This window comes from Microtus pennsylvanicus, chromosome 2 (assembly GCF_037038515.1).
Source record: "Microtus pennsylvanicus isolate mMicPen1 chromosome 2, mMicPen1.hap1, whole genome shotgun sequence".
In the NCBI taxonomy this organism is placed as follows: Eukaryota; Metazoa; Chordata; class Mammalia; order Rodentia; family Cricetidae; genus Microtus; species Microtus pennsylvanicus.
The window spans coordinates 89058861-89084551 of NC_134580.1; the positions used below are offsets into that span (position 1 = coordinate 89058861).

The 25691-nt window shown below is 35.4% G+C and overlaps 2 protein-coding genes across 5 annotated transcripts in view; one reads left to right on the top strand and one right to left on the bottom strand.

Annotated features, from left to right (window-relative positions):
- Positions 1-25691, bottom strand: part of Ano3 (anoctamin 3) — a 226209-nt gene that overhangs the window by 55257 nt on the left and 145261 nt on the right. For all 3 annotated transcript variants that reach the window (XM_075961687.1, XM_075961688.1, XM_075961689.1), the window contains 2 exons: positions 18796-18892; positions 14391-14451 (listed from right to left, as the gene is read on the bottom strand). In XM_075961687.1, coding sequence (XP_075817802.1) covers positions 14391-14451; positions 18796-18892 — 158 coding nt within the window. The remainder of the gene's footprint in view (positions 1-14390; positions 14452-18795; positions 18893-25691) is intronic.
- Positions 7451-13096, top strand: Muc15 (mucin 15, cell surface associated). 2 transcript variants are annotated; one of them, XM_075963743.1, is made up of 3 exons: positions 7451-8120; positions 10096-10245; positions 12936-13096. In XM_075963743.1, the coding sequence occupies exons 1-3, from the start codon at positions 7451-7453 to the stop codon at positions 13094-13096; spliced, it is 981 nt and encodes a 326-aa protein (XP_075819858.1). The 2 variants fall into 2 exon arrangements, with proteins under 2 accessions (XP_075819858.1, XP_075819859.1); XM_075963744.1 differs by having other exon boundaries at positions 12991-13010.

The window sequence follows — 25691 nt, forward strand, 5'->3', positions numbered from 1 at the left end:
ATTTTGTTTCTCTCGCATCTGCCTGTGTCCTGTTCAGTGCCACACGGTCACACTTAACCCACCTGCTCTTTCAAGCACTGAGGACTCATTCCACCCAGGCCAACTTGATATTTTTTTTTCCCCGTCTGTAAACACCTGTTACTTCTGAAGGTAAGTGTGAGCCTCTTGAGATTCCTTTTCTTCTGCGGTCTCTCTGTAACTTTCTCTCTCTCTCTCTCTCTCTCTCTCTCTCTCTCTCTCTCTCTCTCTCCCTCCCTCCCTCCCTCCCTCCCTCCCACCTCTCTTTCTTTTATCCTAGAGAATCACAGACTCAACCTTTGACAGAACAATCAAGCAAGTAGTTACAGAGATTCTGGTATGAACAGGCCATTGTTTCGCTGGCTAATTAACTTCTAAGTAGACATTTTGCACTGTTAAATGAGTTAATTTTAGGAAGGATTGCCAAAGTTGCTAACTTACTAAACCAGTGAAAGAGTTCAATGAAAATATTATTTTAAATGTGTGTCTCAAATACAGGGTTTGTCAAGTCTCAGCAAGCTATCAAAATGTTTAAAGTGGAGCTGGCAGCAGGAACACAAATTGAAGAGCTTAAAAGTATGCATCTAGGCTTAAAGTTTATTTTTAAGTATAATGCTTTTTAAATTTTTTTGGAAAAAATATTTTTACCTGCCTTAAATTACAAGCTTCTATTCATTTTTTTCAACAGTGTTCTTAACTAAAAAGTTGAAAACTGTACATTTCGTTATGTCATCTAGCATGCTAAGTACACACGTCTGGCATTCCCAGAAATTTTAGAAGGCTAAGTCACTCAGAGAAGACCTCCTGTGGAATGGGACTTACGTAGGGTTTGAAAAAGTTATTTTCAGCTTGTGGTCCTTTGAGCCCCCTTTTTTAAAAAGATGATTTTCTGTTGACCTACTTTCTCTTTGATCCATAGAAGCTGTTTCTAAAGACAGTGGAATGTGATAGAGTTCTATTCTCTCATGCTTGGGAATTCGGATTCAGAACATATTTTTGGAGACACATTCTTTTTAAGCTTTGTAGTCATCCATCTATTTTTTTCACAGTCATGAAATTCATGACTGGACTCCCAAGTTAGCAAGCAAGAGTCATTATCTTCTTTTTTGATATTTATGTATATCTAAGTCTTTTAGTAGAGTGACAGCAAAATCTTGGAGAATTTCTTTCAAGAAAAAAAGTTGTTCATTCATTCATTCATTCTTCCTTCTTCCTCAAATAAAAGTGAAACAACAGTTATAATGAATGCTCTCACGTACAAGTAGAATTTTTGAAAGACCATGCTTCTAAACCTTTATATAGTAAGAGTTTTAGAACATAATTTCTTATTAATGTGGCTTTAGAGAACAGATTTAATATTAGCCAAAATAGCAAAGGTTACTTACAACAACTTCCAAGTATTCAAGTTCTAACTGGAATATTACCTACACGGCTGACCGAAGTTTTTAGAACAAAACGAAACAATATAAATAAGCCCATTTTCCCTGAAAAGTTAAGGTCTGTGACCAGAAACAATGAAAAGCAATAGGGCAAAGTGGGATGGTCTATACCCTCAGGTATTCACCATAGGGACAAAACGTATGGTATCTTCTGAACACCTCAACTATGCTATTATTTAAAACTTTTCTGGTTGAGTTGAGAATGAATTCCATACTTTCTCTTGCACTCATTTACAGCCAGACACAGCCAGGATACCTCCTTATTCTTAAAGCTTGGCATAAATTGTATGACTCAGGTTTAAAGGGGAGGCTTGGCAGAATAATGGCATTATACAATTAAGAGCTATCCAAATGAAACACAGCAGGAGGGTTTGCCTCCATGAATATGTTTGTCTCCTCTCCAGGTATTTCCAACCTCTCCATGGAGATGTAACAATAGGAAGCCACCTTTCAGGGTAAACACCAAAGAAAGGGAATAAGCCAGGCTTTGTTCTCCCTGGGGAATAATGTTTAAAAATTGAAATTAAATTTTAAGTGTTGTTAAATACAAAGAGCAGTAAAAATTCAGTTTCTAGGCATTTAAAATCTGTACTCCTGGCATAGAGATTGGCTCAAAATCCTTTTCTCTTTCTGTTCCACATATGACAATTCTAACCTTAGTTTTTAAAGTTTATGATAATGACACGTATGTTTCTGATACATACACCTCCTAAATTTCTGTAGATATTAGGATCCCAGTATTACTCCCACCCATGTGCAACAAAAGACAAAAAAAAACCCCACAAAAACATGGGGGGTAATATGCAACTTATTTTTTTTCTCTCTCTGAACATTTCATCTTTCATTTTATCACTGTCTTCCCACTCCATAGTACATCTGGCTGGTGGATGAACTTAGGCAAACTCAAGCACGCCATTTATAACCCAACATACTTAATTTCATTTTAATATATTATATGAATATTTCACATCATCTAAATGTGTTGAACTTATAGTTGGGAAGAGGTACAAAGGAAAAATGAAAAGGGAAAAATCAAAAGTTGATCCACTGTCTTCTGTAGGTTTTACACTGTCCTGATCATTAGTGCTTACTGTTCACAGTGTACACTGTTTAATTCAGCAAGGTCCAACTTAACCTGAGTCACATTGCCCTTGCTTCTGCAAACTGTCAGAGCTAGCATCCTGAATACTCGATGATTAGATTTTGGGCTTCTTCTATTATTTTGAGATGAGAGATACCGAAGATATGTTATGTGGTTACCCTAGAAGCCAGGGAGGAGAGGCAAATTTATCTCCTTACACAAATGTCAGACTTGCAGGCCTAAATCAGTCTTTGCAATACCATGGCTACAGCCAGATTCATTTCTCAATTAACATTACCTTATATTCAGATATATTATCTGTTTCTCTCTTCCCTCATTTTAAAACCTTTTCTCAGGAGGTTAAGTTATAGGTAGTAACAGTTCTTTGGCTTATTTGGGGTATTGATACCCAAGGTTTTCAGGTTACACTCAAAAGTGAGGTGAAGGAATGAGAGATGCCCAGGGTGGTTCAATGTTACAGGCAAGGTGAACCGGGCAAAATAAAGCTCACTTTGTTGGCAGGTGATATGAGGATTCTTGTTACAGGAAGGGAGTAAAAGCTCCAGGCTCACATAAAACTGAAAGCAAATTAGAACTACTAAGGACCCTTAACCTGCCTCTGTTGACCATATTTTTAGGAGATGAAATGAGGAAAATGCCTAAATACAGAGAATGTAAACCAAGTGGTGTAATAACGATAAAAAGAGTTGCCAAATTCAGTGCCTAAAGTAGAGCACAGGCGGCAGATGCAAAAAGAGATAACTATGTGTGCTGTGATCTGTACAGATTTCACTGGATTAAAAATAGCTCTGAAATGTAGATGTAGCTACACTAAGCTAAGCTGCATTTTAAATGTACCTACTACACAAGGCATTCATTGAATGGAACACTGACCAGCTGTAAGTCTAGGAAAAATGCACTGAGGTTTGTTTGTTTTTTTTTTCATGTGGATCATACAAGAAACCATACATAAAGTTGTTGGAGTTACTTTTATGTTAAGATAAAAGTATACTCATCATGTTTGAGAAGCACTTAAGCTAGGTGGACCTGTGTCTACAGAGTATGGTTGACCCTACAACTCGTTGATTGTATGTCCATCCATGCATTTAAACAAGGGCAAATTGAACAGTCCAGAAGAAAGGCTTGCACTGAACATGGGCGTTGTTTTCATGTTATTCTTTCTTAAACTTGCTAACATTTCCACTAGTCATCTAGCATTTACATTGTGCCAGGTATTCTAAGTATTTTAGAAGCATTTGAAGTATATAAGGGGATGGGACTAGGTAATATGTCAGCACTTAAGCCACACTACATAAAAGGCTTTACCAGCCAAGGATTTTCATGTTCTTGGGAGACTCTGAATTCAGTTCCCTCCAGTTTTTGAGCAACAACACTGCACATTAACTCGTGTATGCCAAGATTTAATCAATCCCTTAATTTGATTCACTCGTGTGAGTCTTTGAACACTTTGTTGACATCTATATTCCTCCACTAATATTTAGTTATAAATTATTTACTGGTGTGGGAGAATTGTCTGTATTCTGTCAGTTATGTTATAAATAAACGCTGATTGGCCAGGCAAGAAGTATAGGTGGGAAAACCAGACAGGAAGTAGAAATGATGTAATGAGAACAGGAGAATTCTGGGAAGGAGGAAGTTGATCTTTCCCATTCCTGCCCAGACCACCAAAGCAGCAGGATGTGATCTGCCCCACTGAAAAAAGGTACTGAGCCACATGGCTAACATAGATCAGAAAGATGAGTAAATCAAGAAGTGAGAATTACCCTGTGAGAGGCTAGAGCTAGTGGGCCAATCAGCTTATAATTTATGGAGACCTATGTGTGATTTTCTTTGGGGCTAAACAGTTGTGGGGTACAGGGTGGGACAGAAACCCAAACCAGCAGGCCTGACCCTCCATGTTACAATTTACAGTTCCAAATCTTGTTCTGCATGATTGTCTGTAAGAATTCAACGGGAAAATGTATAAAGTTTCTGATATAGTAAGTGTATAATTAATAACACAATTTTCTGATTATGCTAACAATTTTAAGACTTAAACCACCCATATTGTGGAAATAAAATATAAGGAAATGGAATTACCACAAACATAAATACTTCTGTAATTCCTGTCTGGAAACAGTATGAGGATTATATATAAGGACACTTAAGTGAGCAGAGAAAAATGTATAGCTGAATAAAAATTAAAAAAGTATCCTTTTCCACATATATACTTCTACAGTCTCTTGTCTCTTATCTTAACAGAGTTGTGCCTGTTTTGAACTTTTTTCTGCAGGATTACACAATATGATTGGATTTTTAGGCCTTGCATTATGTTGATAATAATCATCCATATTGTTGCATAAAACCATAAGATACTATTTTTCACCATATGAATATGCTAGGATTTGGTGTTCCGTCTATTACTGGTGGATTTTTAGCCAGACACTCATAAGTAATGTGCCTGTGAATATCCCCGTGTGCCTATCTGCTTTATATTTTAAGAAGACTTTTCTTAAGTGATTAGAATATGGATGGAAGATGTTATATCCCAGTGAAACCTTTGGAATGCAAAACCTCAGGCTGATTTCTAAGCTTTTGATGAAGATATCAGAATATAATACAGATGTCTTTAACTTGCAACAGAGTGTAAGGTGAGTGTAGTGAATATATCCAAATTATAATCAGAGCATTATGGAGAGTTTCTAAACTCTATTTAAAAGAAATCAGCAATGTTCTGATGAAAATCCAGTGAAAGTCTTTGCAAAACTGCAGGCAAGGGGCTGAAGAGATAGCTCAGGGTTACGATCACTAGCTGCTCTTCCAGTAAATCTAGGCTTTATTATCAGAACCCACATGGCAACTCATAATTGTCTGTAACTCCAATCCCATCATACCTGATGCCTTCTTTTGACATCTACGGGTTTCTGACACACATGTGGTAAACATACATACATTCAGGCAAACCCTCATGCATATAAAATAAAAATAAATCTTAAAAACTTGAAGGCAACATAGAATCTAAAATTTAACAACTGAATTTTCTCTGTTTTTTTTTTTATTCTGAGTCAAGAAGGAATCTTTTAGTAGAAAATAAAACCCAAATTTAATAGCATCAAATCAGTTCTCAGACTTTACTGTTTGAAGAGATTGCTTGACATGGAGTCTCACATATTCTATGCTGACCTCAAACTATGTAGCTGAGAATTACCTTATGCCTCTGGTCCTGTATTTCCTCCACATTCCTCCCTACTTCTGGGAATACAGGCATGCCCCAGCTTTCCAGGTTTGTGCAATGCAGAGACAGAATGTTTAACTTTTTACATGCTAGGCAAGCACTTTAGCGACTAAGAAATATTCTCAGCTCCAGGCTATCGTTTTTTTTTAAGTATAAAAATTGACTTAAACATACTTTATCTTTTAGTGTTTTGATTTCCTCTTTTTATTAGTTTCTATTACTAGTCACTCTGAGCCTCAGTTTCCTCATCTATATAAAAAACATAACACAAGCTATTCTCGTCTTAGGATATCACTGTATAAAGTGTAAAGATATTGCAAACTTTGTAATCCCTAAGACTCTATAGCAGTGGCTGTCAAGCTTTCTAATGCTGAGACCCTTTAATGCAATTCCTCGTATTGTAGGGACCGCCAACCATGCAGTTATTTTTGTTCCTATTTCAAAACTGTAATTTTGCTACTGTTATGAATTATAATGTAAATATCTGTGTTTGGGGATGGTCTTAGGCCACATTAAGAAAGGGTCATTTGACCCCCAAAGGACTTGTGACCCAAACTGCTGCACTACAGAGAGTGTGATTTGGTTGATGCCAAATAGAAGTTGATTTATTAAGTGCTGGCTTTAGGCCAGATACTGTTCTAAGTATTTCTTCCTATACTATTTGATTTAGTTTTAATACAATATTGCAAAACAGTTCAGTTCCTTTGAAAATAATATATTAACAATTTATGATAATGATAATTCTATAGGTTATTTATGACAGAAACCAGAATTTTCATATATACCTTTTCAATTTTTCCCTTATCACCTATTTCAGTCATAAGGAACTTCTGTATTAAGCAGAATTGTGTGCTTGGTTTAGTGAGGTCACCTTCATGGTTTTATTACCTAACAGTTCTATAATCTAACTAGGTCAAATACCTAGGTATTTTACATTAAATACCCTCAACAATATCCTTCATTTATTATAACACAGATGTTATTTCCACTTCAATTAAATAAGTAAATATGTATAAAATGTATTCAAGAGAGCTTTGCAAAGACTTCCTTCATAGATCTGAGAATGGGGCATTTAGTGTCTGATCAGTGGAGTAATTTTTACACTTAGCATTCAGAATAATATCTCCACAAAGAACACACTTTTTGTAGTTTGAAGAAATCAAACAGCTCTGTATGCCCTATATTTACAACATAAAAGAAGTTATTTCACAGCCTGTGTATATGCACATATGTTTATAAATATATTTTCTAGTTGTTTCAAGCTCCGTGATCTTTGAAATAGTATCTAGCTTGATAATGCAGGGCTGGTGATTTTGTTTAGCTGTAGAGTGCCTGCCTAGCAATCACAAGGCCCCGGGTTTGGTCCTGAGCACTAGAAAAACAAGCAAAGACAAAAACAAAAACCAAAGTAACTAATTTGACAAGGCTGTTTCTTGGCATTTTCCTAAAAGGAAGTATTATATTGAAAATAGAATTTAGTGGCACTGTATTAAATCCACAATCTTTACCAAGCAAATTATTTAGAGTGAAAAATATATAATCATCTTAACATTATGTCTTGGGATATTTTCCTTTAGTAATGAAGATCCATAAAACTCGGAATGTTCTTAATAATTCAAATGACTATTGCTTTTTTCCAGATTCCTCATACTAAAACCAGTACCAAAAAAGACTGCAATGTTGACCTTAACCAAAATTGTGTTGATTTCAAGTCTATTCATTTGGTTACCATTTGCAAGGCCTGAGAAAAAGAATCCAGGAAGAAATGTAACTCAGTACACCACAGAAGATTTGAAAACAGCGGGAAACCAATCCATTCCTTTGGAAAGGACAAATGTGACTTCAGAGAAAGACAATAGTAATACCTCCAAACCCATGGTAACAGATGCCTCTGTTTTGGATTTACCCACGACCTATGAAACAATACATTCTACCAGTAACTGGCCAACAGCTAGCTCTACTGAGGACCCAAGACCCACCTCCACATATTCCATCCCTCCCTTGACTCATAGGTTTGTTTCCAAGTTGCCTTTGAACTCATCCACAGCAGATTTCTCAGCACATTCTGATCCTATGCATTCTGCACCATCAGAAAGTTTCACCTGGTCCCTGGACAATGACACCATGAACATTCCTGACAATATTTCCAGTACAGACAATATTCTCCCTCTGCCTCCGATGACTACACCTGTGACCCCTCTGACAGATGAACCTACTGAATGGCCTGCCACAGACAATGACAACTTCGCTAGTTTTACCATGTATCAAGAAAAAACAACTTTACAGCCTACCTTAAAATTCACCAATAATTCAAAATTTTTTTCCAATACATCAGACTCCCCAAAAGGTATATATAAGTGGATTTAATTTTTTTTGGCTATGTAAGACTGAATTTCTAGGGAAATAATATAACTTAAGTCCAAGGAGTGCAATTCTAGGGAAAGGCAGGCAATTACAGTGGTGTGAGTCATTCTTATCTGTGAGGAGTAAACAGTAGAAGTTGTGCAGTGGTTTTAGGACTTAATTGAGCACATGCTACTTTTTAGTAAGAGGGAGCATGAAGAGGGAGTGAAGCAAAAGGTTATGATGGTAAATGAACATGCTGCCTGAGACATTGGGTAACAATTTCCATTGTCTCTTTAGAGACAATCCGGACTTTCAGGAGTGTTCTATAAATGAGCTTTAAAATATACGCATGTGACCTTTGAAACACTGAACAAAATGACTACTTTTATCGATTATCTGACCCCACACAGTTACTATACAACAAAAATCAGAGCAGTGACAGTCCAAGAAATAGCTAGACAAACTTACCACAAGAAAAATATCCTTAACTTTTAGTTTAATATCTGATGAGAATTATATGAATATATTTTTGAATCACAACACTATTATATAAACATTTTTATAATTCCATTACAGACTGTGTCAAATTAAAAACATAAGTTAAGAAAGCTACCAGAAGCTGTATGATGTCAGAGGCTGTATGATATCAGAGACTTATGATGTCAGAGGCTACATAATGTCAGAGGCTGTATGAAGGGCTCATTAAGCTTAATTTCCTCCAGGGCAAGCTGTAAGTTCATAGGTTTAAAGTGATTTTATTGTTTTATAGTAAGGGCTTTTTTTAAATGAACCCAGTGCCTTCTGATGGATTTTCTTAGAGGTTAAATTAATTATAATCTATAAATGCATAATCAGATTGGCATTTGTAAATTGTTGTCAACATATGGGAACTATTTTAATGTCTAAAATCTAGGTTTTTAAAACTAATATGATGTGTGTACATATGCTTTTATTTTTTAAATTTATAGTTTTTCACTTTATAATTTTACACATCCCATCATTCTTGGACACTCTTGCAACAATTAGAGAGAATATTTAAAATGATTCTTTGTCTGTCTAAACTCGATAAATATATGTTGTAAATACTGATCACTGACCTATACCATAGCTCTTTTATCAGAATTGTTAGGTGTGTTTATTTTTATAGTAACACAGTAACACTTTTTTTGTGTGTTTCCAAATGAGCTGATTTTCTTAGGAGTGGAATTAAACAGTCTAAGAATAGCTTAATCTGCCTAATTAAAGAACTTCTCAAGACACTTAAAAGTGCATTTAGTGTCTAGAGAGAAGCAATACTTTAATGACTACTTAATTTTCAAGTCAAGTATTCCACAAAGGGTAGAATAGAGTACAATTTTAGTTCCTTGATCAGTTCCTTGATCTGAGCTGAGCTATGAACAGACATTGCAAGCATCTTGCTTTTGTCTTTTGTTTCATTTGCTTGGTTTGTACATATCTATTGCTTTTCCTTTTAGTATTTTCTTGGCATTTTGTGGGTGTATTATCTGTTAATCACTCACTTATTGTTTGATATATATATATATATGTAAATATATATAAAAATATATATAGTGATTACACGAAGTCAAAGTTTATTTTAATAATAAATTTCCTCATAGATTAAGGATTTGTAAAAAGTTTAATGAATATAGTATTAATTACTGAAATTAGATATTCTGTAAAATATGGCATTTCAGTACTGTTGGTGATAATAAATAATAAGATGATTATAAATCAAAAACTTGGAAGTATCTCAAAGAAAGTAAAAATGTAGATGTATAGTTTTATAATGAATTATGTTTTACCACTATACCACAAATACTGAGTATATGATAAAGTACACAGAGACCCAGTCACCATTGTCTAAATTTTAAGACATATCAAATATTTAATATATTGACTCTTCACATCTGTATTTTTGTTTGTTGAATAACTAATTTTCTACTGCTGGACTGTAATTTCTTTTTTTCTTCTAGAGTATAAAAATACAGGAATAGTATTCGGAGGCATTTTAGGGGCAATTTTGGGTGCATCCCTGCTTAGCCTTGTAGGCTACTTATTGTGTGGACAACGGAAGACAGATTCGTTTTCCCATCGGCGACTTTATGATGACAGAAATGAACCAGGTAAAAACTGTTTTCAGATCATCACCCACACACAGTGGTTTGAGTTAAGTGACAATATTACGTAGGAAAAAAGTCAGGGAGTTGGGTAACAGAAACAGACATGATTCATTTAAAGTCATCTCCTTCACCAAATAATAATTAATGATAATGATAGTAATAATACTAATAATAGTAATAATAATAATTTGCATTATCTTTTTGTAACATTCAAAAACACTTCAAATTTTTGCTCATTGTATCAAAACTGGTTTAAAGTAGTACTTCTAGAATTCAAATATATCACTGAAGACAGTGATAGGAAATACTAAAGATGTGGTTCTGAAATTTGCAGGTAAATGGAACTAGAAAGAAATCATCTTGAGTAAAGTATTCCAGACCCCGAAAAACAATTATGATGAGTTCCCTGATCAGCCAATCATAGAAAAATCCTCTTGCAGCATATGGGGACAAATAGAGAGTCATAGGCAGACACTATGCAGGGAGTGAGACATTTTGGAACACTCAGTCATAAGTGGGATGTCTCTTTCAAATCTTTCCCTCAAGGCTCAGGGAGCTCCACAGAAGAGGAGGGGAAAAGTTGTAAGAGCCAGAGGGGATAGAGGACCTCCCCAAACCAATGCCTTCTATATCAGCATGATCAGAACTCATATGAACTCATGAACTCACAGGTAGCATGCATATGGCCTGCATGGGTCTGCACTAGGCCCTGATTTTATGGCTTCCAATTTAGTACTTTAATGAGATTCCTGAGTGTGAGAACAAGTAGATCTCTCATTATTGTGTCTTATCTTAGGGTCTTTTCCTTCCATTTGTTTGTTTTGTCCAACTCCAATGTGTTAGTCTTTTAAAAAATATTTTATTTTATTATTATTCCTTAAGAATAAACCAAACAGTTCTATTCTAAAATTAATAATAATAATAATAATAATAATAATAGCAATAAAGAGGAGATAGAAATGTGGCCCTGAAACACAGTATTTGAAAGCTCCACATATACAGAAATAAAGACATTGTACCTTAATTAAGAACTTTCCCACTCATATAATGGTTTGGTTTTGGAAAAGCTAACCAGGTTCTATAGATAATTCAAAGGTTGAAGCACTTGCTGACTAAGCATAAAAACCTGATCTCAGATCCCAAAAACCCATGGAAACTTCTGATGAGAGAGTCTCCAATTTCAGCATTTGGAAGGTACTCTAATTGGCAAGATCTGCATTATCTGAGAGACCATGTCTCCATGTATAAGACAGAGATACTTTGAAGAAGACTCCTGAAACGGGCTTCAGTATTCATATGCATATATGTACATATGAAAACATGCATAAGTACACACCACACATATGCACACACACAGGAGATTAAAGGGTAGCAATAATATCTGTAATTAATATAAGTATATATGCTGAAAAAGCAGATTTTGATACATATTATTCAAACAAAAGATAAATGAGATTACTGCAAATGTTTGGCTCCTCTCTTTTATGCTCATGGGTAAGGTCTGTTTTGCTGCATGTACAAGGATTTCTACCACCAAAGCAAATAGTTACCTGCCTTTGATGAGTCTACTGGTGGAGTTCCATTAAATTCTCATGAGTTCAGTTCATCATTGATTTATTATACATATTCAAAATCAAGTCCATTAACTGGAAATTCAGGAGAAATCTGTTTTTTGGTTTCTACTAATCCATATGGAAAAAGGGGAAGTTGTTTCAAAGTTAAACAGGAGGATTTTTAAGTTTCCAAATTCCAAGCTTGTCTTATGTATATAATGTAAAATATTTATCCTGTTAATTGTTATGTTTTTACTAGTTGTGACTGATGCCTAGAAGAGCAAGTCAGCCATGAGACCTTTTTTGATCTCTTCCATACAGTTTAGGAAATCTCTTCAAAGACCGAGAGTTCCCAGGAGGCTTGTTTGTAAGCAGATGGCTTAATAAATAAGTATTATTACTTAAAAACTAATTAGATCACTTATCCAATTAGAAATTAGTCACAGTTTGCATTACTTTAAGATGCCCAGTACCAAGTTTTCTCTGAAAAATGTCCTCAAGGCATTAGGAAAAGCATTTCACTTTGCTAAAAATGAAACAAAACTCTCTTGAGTCATCTATCAGAGTATCTTGAGTGACTACTTGGATCTATCAGAACTGAAGGAAACATACTTTCATAGCTCTCTTTCTTCCTTTCACAAGGTTGACTATCAAGGTATTAAGATAGTAAATAATGATGTTTGTTAACTGTACTTACTTAGAAAACAATTTTTTCACCAGATATTGAAGCCACAAAATTCAATGTTGATTAGCCCCTTTTACCTTCCCCCCAGCCCACCCCTCTTTGATTCAGAGATGGTAAGTATAGCACATGGCTTTGGGGCATCTCCAAAGCCCTCCTCACATTAGCTAGACTGAGCAAGGTATCTCTCCAAAGAGAATGGCCTCCAGTTTTTAATTTTGTGCCCAGTTTAAAATTTCAGATATTCTGTTCTCTTTTAATAGAATTAAACCTGGCATGAAAAAAAATCTACTTATCTAACATTTCAAAAATAATGTCTGAGAAGCCCACATAGGCGACATATCTGCTCATCACCTAGAACAATTCCTGTAGTCTCGTAATGTAATCAGGTAGCAGAGCGTTCGTCATTCAGACTATTGCCATAAAGCTCTTCTGTTGATTTTGCTATTTTCTTTCAGTCCTGCGATTAGACAATGCACCAGAACCTTATGATGTCAATTTTGGAAATTCTAGTTACTACAACTCAGCTGTGAGTGATTCATCCATGCCAGAAGGCAGAGAAAGTATACAAGATGGCATTCCCATGGATGATATACCTCCACTTAGAACCTCAATGTAAAGAAAGCGAGGAGAAGAATGGCTGCAGAGGGCAAGAGTTCATCTTTATCTTGACCTTCTAATAAATCCATATTTCAAGAGGCTCTGCGTCATCACTGCGTGGCCATCTGCATAGAGAGAGCTGCACAATCAGGAGCTGTGCAGTGGAAACAGTGGATGAATCACCTAAAAGCTCTCTCTTCTTACAGTCTTCAGCGGGGCTGAAGCATGCGTTACATAATCATACTTTGTGTTTTGGTTTGTTTCTCTAGGAAACCTTTGTGGAATAAGGTAAAATTAATACACATCACCATGGTAGCACTGACTGGAAACTTAATAATAACCATTCTTCACACAAAATCTAGGGACCAAAACTACATTTTCTTCAAATATTTTGCGTTTAAACCAGAAATTGAAGTTAACTCTTCACTCCTCTTGTCTGTAATCTAGGACCACAAACCAAATAAGCATTTTCTTGGTGCATAATTTGAATGGTTATTTAATGTTTGTTTGTTTATTTCAAAGCCAGAAATATGATATGGTAGAGTTTCTGATCCTGAGGAATTAAGGCATTAAGAATGAAAGCATTGTTATCTTATAATACATTTCACTTTTATACAATAGCACACACATGGTCAATTCCTTTGGTTGACCAGTTGACAATGAATGCATTCATCTGGGCCAGCAAGCAAAATGATTCTAGCCAGGAAAGTGATAGCTTCCCCAAGCGTTCTTAAAGTCCTTAAAGCATTTCCAACTTGGATGAGTACACATCAGGTTTCAGTTAATTAGGCTTTTTAGATTCTCAATGAGAAACATGAGGAAAAGGCTAAAGAATATACTTACTCATAATTTCTCTGATTTTAACTTGCTAGCTAAGAATAGAAGTTGCAATATATTATACGTTTTTGTTCAGCCATATGTGAAACAATCCATCTTTCTATAGGTATGAAATACAGGGAAAAACAAGTAAAATCATCAAGCAAACTCATCACCACTTCTTGTATCAGTAAGAATGTAAGAGACTCAATTTTGACTTTAAGTGTGTTTTAGTTTGTCTTTGAAGGTCTAAGCCTCAGAGATTAGAGGATTAAATAAGAGTTAAATTCCCAAGGAGTGAATGTATGAAAAGGCCAAACAAAGCAAGCATCATCTTTCGAGATTTTATTGCTGAATCAATATTTGGGGTGAGTGTCACATGTGCACATCTGTGTATGTGTGTGTGCGACATGCGCTCGTGTACATATGTGTATGCAGCACAGAAATATTGGTAGAAAGTCCGCGTTGGAAAATGAATAATGAAAGAAAATACTTACCCCATATTGCCATAAAAATAGCAAAGAAGACTGTTCCTCCATTATCAAACAAATATGTTACCTTAATAGAAAAAATAGAAACATTAATCATACTAAAGACTGTACTAAAATAGAAGTTATTGCTTGCATTAGGTACTGTGATTTCTCTCCAGTTTCTACCACATTATATAATCTATTAATCTATTCATCTGCGATCTTCACTGGTCCTTCAATAGTTTATGCAATTTCCTCATGGGCAGAGATAAAGAAAGAGATGGTTTTTCTATTGTCTTCCCGCTCATTCCTTTGTACCCCTACCTTCATTCTAGCTTTGAAGTGTTTCTAGATCCTCACAGAAGCCTTTTTATACCACAGTCAAACAACTTAATACTGTGAAACATAAAATATTAGTGGGTAAGTTAAAACGTTACAAGTTTCCAGAATGGAGAAGTTACAAAAGACAGAAATCTGGTAGTAAGCAAGCTTCTTCAATTGAATGCTGCCATGGTACGATTCCTGATCTTTCATGTCCTTCAAAATGTGCCATGGGTCCAGTAGTGATTTATTTCATGTAAAGAGTTTCATAGTAAGTTGTTTTAAGAAGTTTTTTCATAAATCATCAAGCACATTTTTAAACAGTTGTTACCTGATAGAAAGCTTGATAAAGGATGTAAAGCTATTCAATGTTAAAGAATATAATTTTCAGGACTGTAAGGATTAGTTGATTTTAATAAATTTCAGATTTAATAAAATCTGTTTTACTGATACTTCTTTTAATATGCACAACACTTTGCCCAGAAATTAGTTAATGTAAACACTTGGTATGTACATAAATACCCCAGAAACAACAGCAGTCCTCTGAATACCCATGGGGTTTTGTTGCGAAGAGTTGAGAAATTCAGACTGTGCTAAGCCCTGTTTGCTTCTGTCACAATAAGAGATTAACAATAGTAGCAGAAGGTAGTAGGGGGGAGCAAATACAACAACACACAGTAGATCACATGTGAACGTGGACCTGCAAAAAAACTTAATACTACTATGCTCACTGTTCTTGTGGAAATGGTGTGAGATGGTATGTCTACATGTTCAGATGAAGTGAGGCGAGTGAAGGAGACACTCAAGCTGCATGAAGCAACCATGCAAGCAAGAGTCACAAGTGCTCTGATACTGGGAATATAGATCTCTTAGCCAAGGGCTTCTCTATAGCTAGGAGATGGGTAGGGTTTATTAACAGATACGAAAAGAGATGATTCATGTGTCCGGTAAGATAGAATTGAATGGAGTAAGAAACCTATAAATAATACTGGATTTTTAATATTTAATTTGAAATTAATATTTTATTTAGTATTTTCAATGTTCAATTTACCACAGTTAAATATACTCACAGAAAATGAAGCTGCTAATAAGGAAGGCTAATATATAGAGGAAAATGTTACCCAAAGGGACTGAGGCAAATTCTCAGTTTAATGACATTCTTAAAATGAAAGTTGGGATAGAATGACGTTCCCCTTATTCAGTCTAAAGTCAAGTGCATTCCTAATGAAGACATCACAATAATACTAATGTGTATTTCAATTGTAGCCTTTTAAAAACATGTGAATGATGCTTAGCTCAGCGAAAGAGAGCTTGCCTAAAATTCATAGGAAAGTCCAGGGTTGTATCTGCAGCTTAGCACAGAGAAGCAACAACCAAGATAGGCCTTAAGGATTTGTATATCCTTTGTGGTTCTAAAATCTTATTTTACGTAAGGCTGGATGTTTCTAAAAATACTATGTGTCACTTTTTATAATAATCATTATGGACAGCAGAGACACGGATCATAGAAAAATTTTCACACAGAGCTCATAAAATTACACCCAGCAGGGGAACCCAGCCTGTTTGTTTCCAGGGCACCCAGCAGAGAGACCTGAGCTGTCTTAGGAGTTGAACAGCTGTCAGTTTCCTCTTTTAAATGGACAAGAACAGCTTCTCAGAGAGCTACAGAGACTTTACATATGAGGACTTAAAGGTCACCAAGAAATCAGGGTTTCCCCCTGCTTCAGAAACAGCTGTGCTTTTAGATAACTAGAAGTATAAGGCCACAGTTAGCACCACCACCACCACCAAAAACAACAACAAAGCATGGCTTTTGGGTGCAATTGTTCATAGTTTATGTAGCATTCACTTTTAAAGTGATTTCCATTATCTTTTAAAAAGTTCACTAATAAACCTTTTTAGGCCTGTTTGAGCTCAAACGTATATATTACCAGTTTATAAACACATTAGTCAATTATTGTGGGTATATGTAATATTCATAGAATGTATATTTTAATTGTGGATTATATACAAGTAACAAGAGATAAAACTAAATGAGAACCAGGGAAGATTTCAAAATGTTCAGGAGTGTCATGTCAAAATAATTTTGTTAGTTTTACATCTACATTTTACATGTGTACACATGAAATGTATATTGATAATCACAGAGGTAAGCAATTAGCCTGTGTCTATAAAGCAGTACTAATTACTTTATGGTACTGACAAAAAAAAACCTGCTGAGTTAAAATACAGAATACTGAGAGAGGGTTGACTGAACACATTGAGGACGGTTCAAGATTATCTAAGGTAATTGGAAGGAAACATATGAGCTTTGACCTTTCTAACAGAAAAGAACATTTACTACTTCAAAGAAAACATCAGTCGAAATTTTTAAAAACTACTTCAAGAAGCACAACAATGGAGTCTTGCTCTTCTTAAGAACACATTTTCAAAGTCTTGTTTTATTTGAAAATAGTTTGCTTTTAAGGCTAAAGAGATGTATGAACAACCATTTAATTTTAAATCGTGGTTGTGCAGAGGGTAATATAAGAAGGGAGGTTGTATTCGCTTAACAGTACAAATTCTGATAGTTGATATTTGGTTTAACCTTGGAAATTGAGCATGGCTAGGATAATTTAAGGACATCTCCTTCCTATGAGATTGGAAACCTGAGTTTGTGTTTCCTCTGCTATGGCTATTGTATCTCCTCTTACACTTCTTAGAAGGTTTGGAACAGCATGATGTCCGGATAGTGGCACCTTAACAGAATCTCATCTACAGTAAATGGGTTAATTTCAGATGGAAGAAGTAGCTTAGAATATACCTGAGACATTGACCAAACAGTGTTTTAATTAATATAATATTTTGTGTGATTTTTTGAGTCTGGGTGCCTGGAAAACTAAAGCGCAGTCTCTGTTTACAAATGAACTGAAATAAAACTCTTCTTAGATAGGTGTCTTGCCTCAGGCAACTCTGCAATAAGAAAAACTGAAATAATACAAAAGTTAACAATAAAGCTGTCATATAACTTGACCATTCTATTATAGATATTGACCAAAGAGAAATAACAATTGTCAGTCAGAAAACTGAAAAATCAGTACTTTAAGAAGCTATACGTATAATGGAAAATGCCTTAATATATAAACAAATAGCGAACATCAATATAGGGAAAATGAAATAGTATTCAGCAGTAATGAGAATGTTCTGTTGATAAATGCCACATTGTAAAATGAATTTGTAACTGTTACAGTGTACAAGAGAAACCATAAAAAAAATCATACCACTTAACTCCATACACATAAAAGTCAAGAAACATGCATATTTATCAGGAATGTCACATTGCAATTGTTTACCTAAACAGAAGAGCCTGGGGAGAGTGTATGTGGATGAGCCAGGGAAGGTTGAGAGGGTAAGAGGGCATGCAGGAGTTTGGGAGGTGTTCATTATTTTCACTGTGGTGATAGGTTTCCCAGGTACATACGCTTTAACAAAATGTGCTGATTTTTACTTTTCAATGGTTCTAGTTAAATTTACTACATATTAATTATCCTCTAATGAAACTGTTCTGAAAATCAAACCTGTAAAAACTGGTGTTCTTTACATTTCTATGAAAATTTGTTCACCTAGAAACTTTGAGAATGTGATGACATCTAAATTCTAACCTAAAGATTCTCATTTAATGGCTCTGGGATGAGGCTTGCTCTTCAGGAGTTTAAAAATCCTTCAGGTAATTTTGAAAGACAGCAATATGGGACTTTCGGAAATGACATTTCATTCCCTCTGTGCAATAGAAGTATTGCAACCTAATAAATTCATGAAAGATACAAATTGAATCATTGCCATGGAAGTAATTATCCTCATAAAATGAAGCAGATATAATGTCAAGTGGAGGTTAAATCTAACGTGCCAGTTATCAGTTTTAACAACCCAAGAAGAAAAAGATATTAAAATAAAATATATTCTCTTTGTAATTGCAACAGATTAATTTTTTTCAGTTGTCAGTGACACTAATGACTGTTGAAAATTTTGGAGACAATTTTCACAGTAAAAACTATTTACTGGAGAGCTTTTTACTATCTAATTCATAGAGAAACTGGAGCTCAGAGTAGAGGCTACACAGGCCCACACTCACCTTGGCATAGATACAACTGTCGTTGAGTCTCTGTAATGAGCAATTCTTGTCACAAAGAGGGCACATGAAGACTTCAGTGGCTTTGCAAATTTCTTGGCTTGAAAAATCAAAGGAAAAAAGTGTGAATCTCGATCTTACCCCCTGCAAAATACACTACTGGGAGCAACAATGCAGAGAGGAGCAAGGAAGAGATAGAAAACTATCAGGATAGAGTTAGATGATGGCTTCCATGTAAATATTTTATGATACTTGTGACAGAAAGGTTCTTGCTTATTTATTTAATTTTAGAAAACTCCAACAAATAATATAATAACAATTGGTCATATATCAACTTGTATAATATGTTATTTTTAAATAAAGCCCTTTAAAGCCTTTTTGATCCATGATCTCTCATGGCATATGGAATTACTTTAGGTGGTAATCTCTGGAGTATTTTCCAACCTCATCATTTTAGAATGGACTAATCTAGAGCCATACCTGATTGTTCTGAATTCTCAAAAATAGTGATCTGATAATTCATAACATACATTTCAGCACATAATCTTATTCTGAATGTTCTCTAAAAATTAAAGGTGTGTGTGTGTGTGTGTGTAGAGAGAGAGAGAGAGAAAGAGAGAGAACATTTTCTTGACAACTCTGTCATGAGAGCATAATATTGTCTCCACGTAAATGTATTTTCAATGAGGATTTAACTTTTTGAATGTATTATTTCCATTTTATGCACACTGCTGACAAATATTCCAGTGTATATTATAGATAACTTTGTAATAGAGTAGATAATCATTAGCAATTTCCTAAAAGCTTTGCTTACTTAGTGTTCTCAACAAACTCATTGTAGAATGGTGTGTACTTTTATCTGCCATCCATAGTTATTCTTTCCTTTGGGTTACCCTATTAAAGTGTTTTTAAATAAATCTTCTTCCAAATGTTGAAAAGAACTTAAAGACTTTAGAATACATGTTTTGAAATGCAGCTGTTAATTTAAATTTAATTGGTAAAGTTTGCACCAAGATTTGTTGTTTCTAAAAAAACTGTATTGACGACCCTATAAAGTATCTTTGAATATGAGATTATAACTTCAGTTCAAAGTGAGAATACAAAGTAGGCAATGCTATACTGGTTTAACAGTGCTTCAGGCGAAAGAGGATTTGATGCCCCTTGAACTGCTTAGTTTTCACCAATCGAAGGCAATGCCATATATCTCTGCTTAGCACAGGAACCATAAGCACATAAAGTTCAAGGTCACAGGGCTAAGAAGGGTCTCTCAGAAGAATTTACTGTTTGTGGTTGTAGCATCCCATTAATTATAATGTAATTGAAGCAGAATCGAGTTCATTTCAAATTCAAAAGAAGCTGTCTATCGTGAATGGTATGATGCATACCATAGCATTCTTCTACTTTTATTTTTCTAGTAATTAGTAGAAAAATGATAAAATGTGCATATTTTGACACCCAAAAGCAATAGAACACAGTATCTTTGCTTAGTAATCATACAAATTTTAGAACTAAAGAAAAAATTATATACTTCTTGAAGAAAATTTTAATTAAAATGGATGGATAATGGCTCATTTGTACAAATGCCACACAATTCATCCTACATTGTACTTTCACAGAAAGGAAAGGTGTAGGGATGATCTGTGATGCATCATCATTTTTACTTTGCCAGGAAACAAAGTTTTTATTGTCAAGTTATCATGTCCAGAATTTAAATCAATACATGGGCTATTATAGTACTCTCATAATCATAAAATTCAATTTCTGTCATTTGCTCAAATCTTAATTTGATAACATTGTATAAAAGATAAACAATTTTGTTCTTTTGTTTCACTGGACTGGTCTCATCTAGCTCAGGACTTCAGCTCTCTGTATAGTCAGAGACTGACATTCAATTCCCAATCCTGCTACTTCCACATCTTGAGTGCTGGGATTATATATGTGTGCTATCATTCTCTATGGAACAATTACTTTTGTTTTATAAATGATTGTGTTTTATTTATTGGTGTGTCTGTGTGTAGACTCATTCATGCCAAAGGGTGCTTTTAGCAGTCAGAGAAAACTTTGTAGGAGTTGCTTCTCTCCTTCCCAGTGAGGTTTCCAGGCACCAAACTCACATATTTAGATTTGGCTGCCTTTGCCCACCATGCCCTCTCACCAGACTGAAAATAAACATTTTTTGACAATTTTCTCCTCTCTGAAATATGGTATTTGCATATCACAAGATTATTTTACTTAGCATCTAGAGAAATTCCCATCATGAATATGCCATCATTTCTTTTTAGAGTTTGACAATCTTCATTGTCACTGTAATTATTGTTTTCTTTAATTTTTATTTATTCTGAATTTGCATAGTAAAAGCTGATTTCAAAGAAATAATGATTATTGCTAATTTAAAAAGGAGTGATGTACAGTTCATTTGGGATAGATATTTGGACCTCTAATGCTGTAATATTCCTAGTGCAGCGGTTCTTAACTTGTGGGTTGCAACTCATTTGGCACACCTCTATTTCCAAAATTATTCACATTAAGATTCATAACAGTAGCAAAATTACAGTTATGAAGTGGCAACAAGATAATTTTGTGGTTGAGAGTCACCATAACAGGAGGAACTGTAATTAAAAGTTCACAGCAGTAGGAAGGTTGAGAACCAAACGACAAGCAGAGGGCAAGAAACATCTGCTGTGTGTTGAACACATTGTACCTGAACACAGGTAACACAGACACATGGAAACTGCTTTGACAGAACAGCAGAACAAAGCATCCCTTTTATAATCTGATACAAACAACAAGCAACTGTTAAGTCAAGCTACTGTTAAGCTACCAATACAATGCAGACTGAATTTATTCTTTTTATTGAGGGTTTGAGGAGGTTTCTGGGTTCAAAGCTAGAGTCTTTATCATATAAAATGGGTGCTCTCCCAATGAGATTTATCTTCAGCACGAACTGCAAGAACATTTTATAGTTACACTGAGACTAAGTATCATTAAGGATGTGGAAATACTGAAACCAGTCCAAAGTGAGAATCTGAAATTCTATGTTGTTATGGGAAACTGTAAAAGTACTTTAAATGTTTTTTAAAATGCTGTCATATGATACCATATGATCCTGTAATTCCATTTCTAGATATATTACAAAAAGAAATGACATCAGGATTTTTGAAGAGGTGGTGAAACCAGTGGTTAGAAGTAAGTTATATTTACTAAAAATCATTCAATCATGACTTTACATGCTGTCTACAAGCTGCACACAAGTTTGGCATGTCTACCTTCAATCTGGGTCTGTACTTGCCACAAGGCACAGAGATAAACCATGGACTTAATCTTTTTTTTTAAATTATTTTAAATTTCAGACAGAACGGAGCTTCACAGGACAGACCATCCCTTCACTTTTCTGTGAGGGTGAGTTCATACCCTCAGCAATTAAGCACTTAACAATTTATAGTATGGCCTCTTAAGACAAACAGCACTGGAACAATCGTGGCTCACTAAGGGGTGGGACCTTGGCCAGAACTGTTTACTTTTATGTGCACTGTACCACTTGCTAGACCTTGTGTCAGTCATGTGAGGATAAACTTTGTATCACTGGATCTCTTATCTGTTTCTCATCCTCCTGTGGGTGTGTCTCTTTTTCCCTGGTACTGTGTATTTTATTGGTTAATTGGAGAAGGATGACCAAGCCTGTCCGAGAGGGCTGCCAGAGCCCAAGCTTTGACCCTCACATTCCACAACGCTCCTATGCTCCCATCTTCTCTGTGCTGCAGAATATGGGGAGCAAGGGGAACACTCATCCATTTCTGGTGGGTGTACGAATTGTACAGCCACTATGGGAATCAACGTAAGGTTCCTAAAGAAAATGGGAATGTACCTCAAGATCCAACTTGTTGAACATCTTGAACATAACTCATTATACAGTTCATTCTGCTACAGAGGTAGTTACTCAACCATTCTAATTGCTACTATTAATAATATTCAGAAATTAGAAACAACCTAGATGTCCATCAACAGAAGAAAGGATAATGGAATATTATTCAGCTGCTATAAAAAATGAGATCATGAAATTCACAGGTTAAATGTTTGAACTAGAAACAAATCATCCCGAGTGAAGTAATCCAGACCCAGAAAGGCAAGCATGGTATTTGTTCACTTACAGGTGGATAAGTTTAGTCCATGATAATCAATCTGTCACTTGTAGAAAAACAGAAACTAGATATAGATTAAGGGAATGGGGGCACAGGTAGATGTCCCTTCAGTGTAAGAGAAATTGAACGGACAGCTAAAGATGTATGGTGGCAAGAGACTGGAATGGGAGAATCAAGGGGAAAGGGGAAGTGAAGAGAGGGACAAAGGAAGGAATACAGGGAGAAATAATTAACATTAAGGGTTATTTGAGGGGTAATATGGAAATTTAGTACAGTGGAAACTTCATAAAATATGCATATATAAAAGTAATCTGAATGAAATCATCAAACAATGAGGAGACAGAAGCCCAACTGGACAACTTGTCACCAAATGAGGTTTCCAGTACTGGGATTGTGTTCTTGGCCCAAACAGACGCATTGGAACCCCAAAACAACCCAGGCTGTTGCCAAGTGTATACTCCACAAACTGACAGAAAGTCCTATCCCATTGCTGAACACAACCCCTACACAATTCACTGAGTATGCCGAAGCCGACCTGGTGCCTAGACAGAGCTTTCAGTCCTATGTTCTCGCATCTGTGATAAAGAGAGGTGCTCTGCATGCTATCAAGGAGAACGGTAACATCAAGCCAGCCACACAGCCTTTGATACACAGTGGTGCCCTGGCTTCAAGATATGCTAGTGCAATCGTGTTTCAAAGCTTGTGGTAGTTACCAGCCAATAGCTGTTTCGACTTAAGGCCTACTTCATGAGATGGAAGCCATACATGACAATGCTTGGATTGTTCAAGAACCTGAGACTAAATGGCCCAGAAAAAAGAAAAAACCACGCATGTTCTAAAAAGAAAAAAAAAGAAATAAAAATGTAGCAATAAAGTGACTCCCAATGACATTCTGCTATATTCAAAGATCAGTGTCTTGCTCAGTTATTACCAGAGGTTTCCTCCTGTAACAAATACAGAGACCCACAGCCAGATATTATGCAGAGACTGAAAAACCTTGGAACTAACAATATATCATCAAATCCCTCCCCTCAGGGCTCTGAGAAGCCAGTGGAAAAGGAGATGAAATATTGTCCGAGTTGGACAGAATGGAGATAACCGAGAAAACAAGACTTTCTAGACCAACAAGGTAAGTCTTTTGCCTTGGGTTCTTTTCCTTTTTATCTCTTTTTTGTTTGTTTGTTTTTATTTCATCTTATTCCAATGTGTTAGCTTTGCTCTATTTTTATTATTCTAGTATACTAAAATGTATTAGCCCTTAGAAGCCTGTTTATTTTCTAATGAGAGACAGAAAGTGGCTGGTGCAGAAGGACTGTAAGTGGAGAGAAACTGGGAGGACTAGAAGGAGGGGAAGCCATAATCAAGATATATTATGTATGAAAAAATCCATTTTTCAAAAAAAGACAAATGAAAACAAAACACAAACAGGAAAGAAATATGACTGCATTTTGGTTGTGAGCATCTTGTAGCTCCGTAATGAACAAACCCTTATCTCCAGCTTTTCATCATTTCCCTACTTTGTAACAAACAAAAAGGAGCTTAATAAGAGCACAATATGAATCAATGCAAAACAAAACAGTCTCTTCCTTGCCTGCCCACCGAGATAACAGTCAGGTTTAACCATGTCTGGCACCTTGAATGGAAAATTTCCGTCTCAAAATTTTGAAAGTCAAGATATTCAGTGCTGCTTATCTTGGTTTAGAATAGAAAGTCTGACAAGATCTTAATTACAGTTTGACGGTAGGAGTGGTAATATAATACCAGAAAGGACATAGTTGAAGAGTTTGTTAATGCCTTTTCAAATCCTCCTCGCACTAAAGGTTAAGGAATACATACACAGTAGAAGCCCAAGTCCCCTCTCTGGTACAAAATCAACAGGCACAGTCAATTTCTTGCCTTTTGTGCATTTTCTACTCTGCATATTTTCATCTTTGTTTCGATGGAGGGAGGTGTCTGTTTCTCACTTGTAAAACTATATGAAGTGCTGAAATTCAGAGAATGTTTTTCATGGATCGAGTCTGAGCAATAACTATTGAGTGATCATTTTATCATTTTTTTTATTGAAAATAGATTCTTTTCTCAGACAATATATCTCAATTATAGTTTCTTCTCCCTCTACTCCACCCAGTCCCTCCATGCCTCCTCTCCCCTTTGGACCTACTCTCTTTCTGTCTATCATTAGAAAAGAACTTGCTTCTATTTACTCATTCATTGCAAAAGAGCAGCTCTCTTTCGAGGACACTTTTAGTTGTAAATCCTAGTCTCTCCTCTGAGCCAGAAGATCACTTACTGAATAGTGTATAGGAAAATTCCCCAAAGAAGCAGAGGAGAGGAGGGGTCTTGAAGCTGAGGTTTATATAGGATGATGCTGCCTCTCAATGTCTGAGTGATTCTGTAAAACCCCCAAACAAACCAGTGATTGGATCATATGATGTTGATCTACAATGCTTGTTTTGAAAAAATGGGAAGTCAGAGATTTCAAATCACAGAGTTTGGTTATTCAACTCCAGTGCATTGCACATGCTTTTTTTCTAGTCAATAATACTATTCATGTTTTAATATTTTAAAGAGAAAAACAGAGAAACTAGTATTTATGACATTGTATATAATTTTATAGCAGGAATAGTTGTTAATATGCACTTCCTAGTAGACACGTCATTGTAAAAAGATCAACAAAAGAAGAGCAAAACGCTGAGTTTTAATAAAGAGCATCTCTCTTTTTAAAGGCTTTTAAAAAATTATTTTGTGCATATGTACATG